General features: G+C 32.4%; 2 protein-coding genes across 2 annotated transcripts in view; both read right to left on the bottom strand.

The window, feature by feature from the left end:
* Positions 1-1,525: 1,525 nt before the first annotated feature.
* LOC125874103 (calcium-dependent protein kinase 8-like) lies at positions 1,526-8,120 on the bottom strand. Its single transcript, XM_049554922.1, has 9 exons — positions 7,857-8,120; positions 6,775-7,299; positions 4,862-4,985; positions 4,636-4,779; positions 4,152-4,304; positions 3,929-4,044; positions 3,504-3,671; positions 2,473-2,703; positions 1,526-1,902 (listed from the first exon to the last, which is right to left on the bottom strand). Exons 2-9 carry the CDS (start codon positions 7,276-7,278, stop codon positions 1,750-1,752), a joined length of 1,593 nt encoding a protein of 530 aa, XP_049410879.1. The 5' UTR covers positions 7,279-7,299; positions 7,857-8,120; the 3' UTR covers positions 1,526-1,749.
* The window catches only part of LOC125859715 (F-box/kelch-repeat protein At3g23880-like), an 11,586-nt gene continuing 8,723 nt past the window's right edge, over positions 7,576-10,438 (bottom strand). The window contains exon 7 of the mRNA XM_049539520.1: positions 7,576-7,605. Coding sequence (XP_049395477.1) covers positions 7,576-7,605 — 30 coding nt within the window. The remainder of the gene's footprint in view (positions 7,606-10,438) is intronic.

The following is a 10,438-nucleotide window of genomic DNA, read 5'->3' as shown; positions in this document are numbered from 1 at the left end:
GAAAGAAGAGAAATTGAATGCATAATTTTGTAATTTTGGTTAGGGAGAGGAATGTAGAATGGAGATTTTCCGAGTTTGATTTCTCAGATGATCACGTGACGTTCTGAGATAATAATTATTTCTAGTTGAGTGACGATATAAGAAATCAACCCAAGTTTTTTATTGTGGATATATGTAATTGTCTAATGGATTGATATTGCAAAATTTTCTTGATGAAAGAATCTCCAAGTACTTTTGCGTTTTGTTGATTATCATTATCAATGTTATTCAAACTCTTCAGAAATATCGATAGGTTTGTATCGAATTTTGCAAAATAGTATATTTTTGAGGAATCAGACACATGTACAACAACATTTTAGAAGAATTCAAATAATGTAGATCATTATATATAACCGAAGAAATGTACATGTAAGAGCAAAGACATCTTTATCTATATATTTTATCTTCGTGTTAATCAATGTATACTGTCAATATATACAAAATAAACTTAGATAAATAATTCAATCGCTCTACAAAATATTGCCACAATTCAAGCCCTATTAACATCTATGGTTCGCTTTGGTCTAACAAACGTTACGAATTCATCCCTTAGACTTTGTCATCATCAAGTTCAAAAGCGTACATGCCATGTGGACTTACTTAATATTACAAACACTTTACATTTCTCTTCAATTTCTGCTATAAGCTTCATAGCTCATATGTACCTTTTCTTCAGAAATTTGTCAATTTAGAAGTCTGTCGATCTTTTTTTTAACCTGCCCTCCGTCATGAGCGTCACATATGATACTCTTTTTGTAAATTAACATTAAGGAGAGCCAATAATAGTGAAACAATAAAAGTATATTTGAGTTGGAAGGAAACAACTCTTTCCATCTGTCAACCAAGTTGTTGGAGTCGGTAGTTACCAATAAAACCAAAAACAATGACTAAGAATTCATAGAATCAATTATAGACAAATAGCTCAATAATGAAATATAGAAGAAGTAGAATCAATGAGAAGTTGACTTAATCTTTTAAAGATAATTAAAGTTGTCAAATAATTATATTTTGTTCTGACCTTTAATTAGAGATTTCAAATTTGAGCCTTACATATAGAGAAACTCTTGTTATTAGTTGCGGACTCAATATGAATATCGAAATCAAATTGAAAATTCCTCAAATAGGTCTTCAATTCAATAATTCATAAAATTGCAATTATTTTTAATGAAGTGGAAAGGATAAGCTACTCGTTATAGTATTAAGAGCAACAAAGTCGCCTCAATCCTTATTAACAATACAAAGTTATTTATTCTAAGAAGCAAACTATTAGATGAATTCAAGTTTTAATTATTATGACCTGCTTTAAAGACTCAAAAGTCGAAACCAAAATTTAAAAATGCAATCCAATTCGAACTTATTTAGATTGAATTTGGATTGTAATTTCTTCAAACGATAATTCCAACAAAAATTTTCATATCCAATCTGAATGGCCTGAACGCCCTCCCGCCCCTACTAACAACAACTAATAGTGTCTAAGAAGAAAGTGTAATTTCTTTTTATGATCTCTGATTCCATATATTTACAAGTAAAATAAACCTAGTTTGTTAGATTACACATACATTCCAAGGATATGCCTATATGGAGTTTAGAGTGGAAAAAAAAGACTTTCATGCTCAATGATAAAAAGGAAAAAAAAAAGATATATATAAATTAAAGAAAAAACTATATTTTTTCCTCTTTTAACATTTCTTTCTTCTGGATTTTGATGATCTAGACTTTGTTATCAACTTGTAATGAGCCATCCCTCATCAATTTTAAGCTGAGACTGTTAAAACGTTCACGTGAATATTGTCTCGATGCTTTTCTCCAATCCGTACCAGCCTTCATCATCGCAGCAAATTCCTCATAACTAATCCGACCATCCTGCACACGTTTGACAAAAGACGAGACAAGGCTGAGCTCACAAACTCTCGAAAAGAAGCTAATACAAATGAGTAGGAATGTTGTTAGAGATGAGATGGAAAACAGCTAACAAAACTTTAAGTCTGTAGCAGACATGTAACGAGCAGCAGGTTAACCAACCGTGTAAATCATGACGCGAGCAGGGAGAGCATAATGTCTTGGCACTAGAGAGTAATGACCGATAATACATATGTGATGGGAAGAACAGATACCATCGAAGTATACATGTATTTATGAAGGTCTTCATTTGTCACAGCACTAGAGTCTAGTTAGCAACACATATGTCCTAGAAAGTGTGCATGCCATCAAAGTATAATACGTGTATATAATATGACGGATTTTAGAGATACGATAAGGCACAACTAGGTGGAGTATTTGAGCTCTAAACTCAAACAAGGGTTCAGAAGGAAGCTTCAAGATGAAGACTCAGTAAGATGTAAAACATTAGCATCAATGCATAATATTTGCACTATTAACCAAAGAACGAAAAGTTACTAAATGGTGTATGTGCACATAAATGGACATACTGACCTTGTCTGTATCAACATCATGCATAATGGCATTGGTGACTTCCTCACTGTTGCTGTCGTCCTCATCACTCAAGGCACTACGAAGCTCTTCGATTTCTATGTAACCACTCTGATTTTTGTCAAAAAATGAAAATGCTTTGTGCAGGTGTTCATCATTGGCCATCTTTCTAAGATGAATAGATACAGCAACAAACTCTGGATAATTTAAACTTCCATCTCCATCAACGTCAGCCTGTAAAACCGATACAGAAAAATAAAAACATAATAAAACAATAGTTTAAGGAAAAGAAATAATAAAAAAGATAAGCACCCTTCAGGTCAAAAACCCAAAAGGATCAAGAGAAATGTTTTTTTTTTTCCTTTCTGGAACATAATAAGCATCGAACTAGGGATGCCAAGACAAGCTAAATGTCAAGCTCATTTGGCTACAGGTTTTCCGTTTTTCTACACTGAAATGGTAGGAAAATGTTACAACTTATATTGACAAAATATATTTTGTAATCAATCAATTTTTTGACAAAAGGGTGAAAGACAAAAGTCTAATGCTAACTTCTCATCATCAACAACTACGATTTGATCCCAAACTAGTTGGGCTTGGCCCTAAGCTATATAAGTATAATAGATCTATTTCATCTCCGTGAATTTCTTAAAATTTTCTTTATCTCACAGTTATCCCTGCATCAACGTACAAATCTCTAACCAAACTGAAAAGACTCTTAGCAAACATTGAGACACTAAAATAAGTGTACCACCAACAATCTGGCCTTAATCCAGCTACTTGGTATCCTTTACTTCCTTCCATTGAGTATTTTCTTTATTAAGTTCACATGGATTCCGAGCGGTTTTCTGTCATTTTAAAATAATGTCCATCGATGTAATTTAGAGTTCTATGTACATGGCCATATCATCTCAGGCACCTGCTTTCTCTTTGAGGCAGAAAAGTTTAGTAGCTAACTTTCAAATATTATGTTACCACCGGTAGAGCTATAAGAAATCAGATCGAGCCAAGAAGCAGGGCATGAGAATGCTTACCGCTTCCATGAGAATCTGAAGATCAGCATCAGGGATTTGATGGCCAAGCTTCTGCAAGCCATCTTTAAGTTCTTCAAGGTTTATCTTGCCCTTCTTTCCAGTATCCATCATTTCAAATGCTTCCTTCATTCCAGCGACTTCCTCCGCAGACAAAAACTCAGCTATAACCTGTTTGGAAGACAAGAAAGTACATATATCAAGATAAAAAAAAAATGAAACTTGACAAAATTTGAGAATCTTCTCTCCTTTTTTACGATGAGAATTAAGTTTTAATTAAAGAGCACAAGGTAGTGCAGTAAATAGTCAGAGACAATCTTTTCTCCTTCATTTCGGGCTTTGGGGAAAAGCATATGAATTCATCTTTATTGAACAGTGAAGAATCCTGAGCTTACAAATATGATTGCAGACTATAAGTGTGTGCTTACCGTCAGAGCTTTTTTCTTGAGCTTGTTCATTACTGAAAACTGCTTGAGTCTTGCTTTAACAGTCTCACCCAATGAGACGTTTGGTGCTTTCTTTATATTATGTAACCAGGGATGCTCTGCACCACAAGAGTCGAAGCCCCCGAAAAGGATACTTATCAGAGAGAGAGAGAGAGAGTAAAATAACGAATGAATGTACAATATCTCAATATTCCACAAACATTACCAAGAACTTGATGAGCTGTGAGCCGTCGAGTTGGATCTGGATCAAGCATTTTCTTTACAAGATCCTTTGCATTATCAGAAACTTTAGGCCATGGATCCCTCTTGAAATCAATCACCGAACGAATAATCGCTTGGGCTACTCCTTGTTCAGTCTCTGCAAATATTCAGAGGAACTTAAGGGAGGTATCAAGAATATGTTAACATATTTATGCACGTTATTTAGCAAAGTCCAACCCATAAGAACCATTAAGAGAAACCAAAATAATTGAACATGATCTACATTGATTAAAGCAGAGACAGTCTTGCACCTCACTTGCCTCGTCATCTAATATTTCAACGACATATTCTAACATGAATCAAGCTCTACTTCATATTTCACAACCTTAGTTAATCAATTATCAAGTTCTAAAGATTGCACATGAAAATCTCTGCATCGAGGTTCATTCCATGGTTATAAAAAAAATGAAGCAATAAAATAAGCAGACCTGCCCAGAAAGGTGGAACACCACAAAGAAGAATATAAAGTATAACTCCAGCACTCCAGACATCGACCTCTGGTCCATAGTTGCGCTTTAGGACCTCAGGAGCCATGTAATAAGGACTTCCCACTATCTCATTAAAGCGTTCCCCTGTTAAAGAAATCAAAATGTTAAACCTTTGTTAAGCATGATAAAAGGCTTAAACTCACTGTTCTGTTTCAAATTCCATTACCAGGTTTAAAGAAAACAGACAACCCAAAGTCAATAGCCTTCAGCGGAGCTGTTTCTTTCTTGTTACCAAAAAGAAAATTCTCAGGTTTGAGATCACGATGCATTACCCCATGCCTGTGACACATCTGCAAAACCATTGGAAATTTATGAACTGACCTTTGACATAATAAAACCAGAAAGTGAAACATGACCATAAATATGTATAATGTTGTCTATTAATCCAATAGCTTTAATACCACGCCATTCAGATAACAGTTAAACACAAACCACATGAAGAAAAGTTCAAAAGTTTTCAACACCACATAATACAATAATCACTCTTTGACTGATCGTTTGTGAACACGTTCATGACTTAAATATGAAACAAGATTCCTACCAATTCATAAGTATTTCATAATGTCATTCAGTCCAATTAATAGTCGTTGCAGAAAAGGACACAAACTAAAAAGAGAATCCAACTTTAGTGACCTTTATCATGAACGATCAGTAACTACTTCAGTAGACAACTTAAATTTAACATTGGTTCTCATTTCTCTAAGTTGTACGTAGTTAATTAGCTGTTGTTGGTGGCAATTCCACTCAAATGAACAACAAATTGCTCTTCCATCTAAAAGAGTTTGGACATCAATGGTTTGCAATGAGGATAAAGATCAACATTTGAAGTAGAAAGCACTTGTCTTTTGGGAGAGTCGACCACATTTACTTCAGTATACAAACTAAATTTAAATTCCATTATCATTTACCTAAACGGTAGAACTTTATTAAGCTTTGAGTGCAACAATCAAATTCTGTGGTAGACCGCTATAGCTAATACTCCACGGAAACAACCAGTGACTCTTCCACTTAAGAGTATTAGTTATTTGAAAACCAATGGTCAATAATAAAGATAAAGACCAATATTTCACAAGGATAACTATTTCGAATGATCTACTTTCCTATATATTTGTTACTGCTCTAACTAGCTATCTGTCCAAGACTATGATGAGTTAAAAGATTGTTAGATTTTGGAGGGGGGTATCCTGTATCGCCAATTAACTTCATTTATATCACTAGAATGATTAAGATTACAACATGAAACTTTCAGAAGCTTTCTGTTTTTATGTAATTGGAAGGTATTTGAGTGAAAAGATACAGAGCAATACTACAGTTCACAAGAAACTAAAAGAGACAAGTAAAATGAGTAAAGAAATAGAACTAGCAAAGACTGAGAACATAAGAAAACCTCTTCTCATACTTCACCATTATCAAAAAAAGATAACCTCTTCTCATTATAATTTGGCGCTAAAGGAAATTCTGAGAGGATATCAAGGTGAATGCTACAGCATGAACGTACACTGGAATAAAACTATCGATTGGCAAAGATCAACACTAGAAATGAATTGAATAATGGTTAGCCAGTTCATATGCAGCTTCACCAAGAATATTCACATTTCACCCTGAAATTGCTATCTGCTCACAATTAGGTTTCTCTTATTAAGATATGATTTTCTTTCTAATTTGAAATTGCCAGACTTCTTTAACAAAAACCCAAAGCAACAAAACAGGATTCCTCCATCATGATATAAAACCCATACAAAAGCTTTGAAGAACTCAGTAAAAAGAAGCACCACAAGTTACTACATAAAAACCAAACGGCATCAATTGTGAACTACAACAACAACATACTCATTATAGTCCCACAAGTGGGGTGTGGGGAGGGTAGTGTGTACGCAGCCTTACCCCTACCTTGTGAAGGCAGAGAGGCTAGTTCCAATGGACCCTCAGCCTAAGAAAGACATATATAAAAACAATATGAAAAGGAAATACAGTAATGAAGAAGCTATGCTGAAAATAATGGATATAATAAGATAACCTAAGCAAAAGGTAATAAAAACAGCAGGTAATTGTGAGCTACGAAGCTAATAAAAACTATACCTGAACGACTTCCACGACAGTCTTCAAAATTCCAGCAGCTGCCCTCTCTGTATAGTGGCCTCTAGCAACGATTCGATCAAACAACTCCCCACCCTCACACAATTCCATCACAATATGCACTGCATTATCATCCTCATAAGTATCCTTCAAGGTCACAATATTCGGATGCACAGGCAAATGTTTCATGATCTCAACCTCTCTCCTAACATCATCAATATCCACTGCAGTCCTTAGCTTCTTCTTAGATATCGATTTGCAGGCATATTTCTCTCCTCCTTCCAAGTCAGTACATAGATAAGTAACCCCAAATTCTCCTCTTCCGAGCTCACGACCCAAATCATACTTATCATGTATATTTTGCCCTGTTGGTTCTTTTAATACAACTAGCTTGTTTCCACTCCCAGAGGCATGTTTAGTACCCCCATAATCAATTGAAAAAGGGTTGGGTTTGCTGTTGTTCTTTTTTTCGGCAGATTTACCCGGTTTCACACAGCAATTACCCATGATACTTTATAAGATCAACTCCTGAAAAAACAAATTGATTCTTTAAACAACTAAGTACTTTTTTCCGTATTTTTTTATAAATAATTCTTGAAATGTCTATAGTTCATATATGATACTACTATTCATAAAACTACAAAATCCTAGCTGTTATATCAAAATTCTCAAGAATAGAAGATCTCCAAGAATCCAGGAAATTTTTCAGATTCTGTGAAAATTTATCACTTTTCATTACAGAAAAAGATTAATTTTTTTTAAAAAAAGAGTGATAAATTAAGGAAATACAAAAGCAATGAAAGCTTAAAGAACAATGAAATGCAGCAAATCCACCTGAAAAATCAGACAAAAACAAAAAAGATTGAATCTTTAAACAATATAACAATCAAATCCAAGCTATACAATCAAATTATTCAATAATTTCAAGAAAACAATAAGCACAGATTCAGACAAAAGATCTCCAACAATTTTGGAATTTTTTTTAAAAAATAAACAAAATTTAAAGGGTAAATATAAAGCAACCCCACACAATTATGAACCTCAAATAACAATAAAATGCAGCAGAAAGTAAAAAAGAACCCCACCTGCAAATTGTTGATTTTTTGTTTGAAATTATAGGCCAAAAAGGGGGTTAAAAAAAGAGAAAAAAGGCTAAAAATTAGAGAAGAAGAAATAAAGGGAAAATGATAGGAAGGTTTTATGAATATGTGAAACAAAATCCGCCATTGACAGGAGAGAATTAAAGCTTTTTTTTTTGCAGAGAGAAAGAGAAAAGTTTTCTCTCCTGCAATTCCCCTTTCTTGTCTTTGGCACTTTCTATAGCCTTTGCTAATTTCTAATCTCTAATTTTGAAGAAAAAAAAAAGAACTTTTTTTTACATAAAAATATATTTGTTTTAAATGTCTTAAAAAAATTATTTTACAACTTCTAGAAATGAATTTTAATTAAATAGTTGTCATTTTATTTTTAGTGGTGTGTAAATAAGCTTATGTTTATAATCTCAACAAATTAATTATCAATCATTGGTTAAACTAATCTAGGGTTTATTTTTTACTTTTCTTTTGCATTTTTAAAAAAAAATGTCTCAAAATTTATCCTACTTCTTTGAGAGATGATTTTTAATTATGATAATAATGACATACTTTGTTTAATTTATAAAGTGGAGTCGGTTTTGGGTAAAGTGTTCACAGAGAATGTTTTCGATGACCCTCAGCTTAAGGAAACAAAAAATCCAATGTAGTATTGAAAAAGAAATAACGAAAAATAGAAATGAAGAAAGTCATGACAAGATACTATAGACAGTCTAACAAACCATTATAACAAGATAAAACGATGATTAAAGTGTCAAAAAATCATAAACAATAACCAAACTCAAAGAATAAGAAACTTCAAAAGTAATACTATGCGATTCTCATCCCCAATTAAATATGTCACAAGAAAAAATAACATTTGTCAAAAGCTCTTTACCTAAACATGTCCCCACATATTTTTAAAGCATATATGACTTTTTTTTTTTTTTTGGTATATACACAACTAAATTTGACAAAGATGGATATCTGATGTTTAGTTGAAAACGCTTAAAACTAAATTAAAAAAAATATACATGTGGCACTAGTTTGAACAAAATGTTGCTTTTTATCCCAATTGAAATTTGAATACGAGATCTCATGATTCTTAATTCATACGATTTCATCTCACTTTGCACAATAAGTTATTGAGTTTGATTAATGCACATTTCAGCTATGGAACAATAACATTTTATTTTTGAAAAATTTAAATGAGACATTTGAATTTTAAGATGTGTTCCCCTCTAAATTTTAAGCACTAATATTACATTTGTATTTACTAAGATGTGTGCCCCTCTTTTGCTTAAAACCTAATCCATTCTAATTTTAACTTGTCATTATTGTTTTTTCATAAATTAATAGGTATGTTGTGATTATAAAGTTGTTGTTGGTTAATTGTCCACATTTCCTAATTAAAAAGTTGAAAAATCATATCAAATAAAATGACAATTAAAGAGAAAATAATGAAAGAGACTAAACCGAGCAGGACAGGACAGGGCAACACAAATTTTCAAACATGTCTAAAAAATTGTCTGGGGTACCAAGTGGTGGCCCTATTACAACTTCATGAAGTCTAGTATTTACTAGGTATATAACCAAAACCTTTTTTTAAAAAAAACGACGATAAAAAAAAGATATTGATCGATGACATATTTGATTTTCTTGATTATACATGATTAATCACACGTTGAAGAAGTGATTTTAGAGAAATCAAGCTTTTTGTATAAACGACACCGTCTTGATGAATACCAATTTGAGGCCATAATCCAAATGGTCCTTTGGATGTCCTAAATACAGAATGACCATCCAATTTGCAGCAAAGTAGAAATTCACCATCCGCAAACCTATATTTTGGTATGATTGAATGAAAACGAGTCTCTTTTAGAGTAAAAATCTCGGTCCAAGATTCCTTTACACCGTAGTCTTTCATTATCCACAACTTAAAAATGTCGTCCATCTGCCATTGATAATGAGTACAATAAAAACAAAGCATTCCTCCCAATACTGAAACGCCATAATCAGAATTCATCCCTAACCTGTAGATTCTGTACATTGGTGGCTCTGGCAACGATATTTCTCCAAACACCATATTATTTGAAGAAGAACTAAACGAAACAATATAATGATCTCCTGAAAAACCAACCCAATGAAATGCTCCATTTAGAAAGTGAAAATTTCTAATATGACATATACTATACTAATATTTTCGAGTTATAGCAGTAGATTTAGACTTTCAAGTTATAACATTAAAAATTTCAGGTTGTAACATATTATTTAAAAAAAATAAAAATTTAGTAATTAAAAACATTTGATTTAAAAAGAATAAAAAGATAAAAAAAAATTAAAATAAAACGTTTTTGAAGGAAAAAATGAAAAAAAACGAAAATAGGGATTATCTTAAATTTGAATTAATTTAAGATAATTATTAATTAGCATGAATTAAGGAATTTCAAACTAATTAAGAATATTCAGTTTCCTTAATTCACTCCAATTTGTTAAAATTACTTTAAAAATCAGATTTTATCCATTTTTCTTTCACGTTTCTCTCTCTTCATTTTTCTTCCAGAAATTGTCACTGGCGACAAATTGAATTTTTTTTT

The sequence above is a fragment of the Solanum stenotomum genome, chromosome 1 (assembly GCF_019186545.1).
Source record: "Solanum stenotomum isolate F172 chromosome 1, ASM1918654v1, whole genome shotgun sequence".
Lineage (NCBI taxonomy): Eukaryota > Viridiplantae > Streptophyta > Magnoliopsida > Solanales > Solanaceae > Solanum > Solanum stenotomum.
The sequence above is the reverse complement of the archived record's forward strand: the minus strand, read 5'-3'. Positions and strand labels throughout refer to the sequence as shown.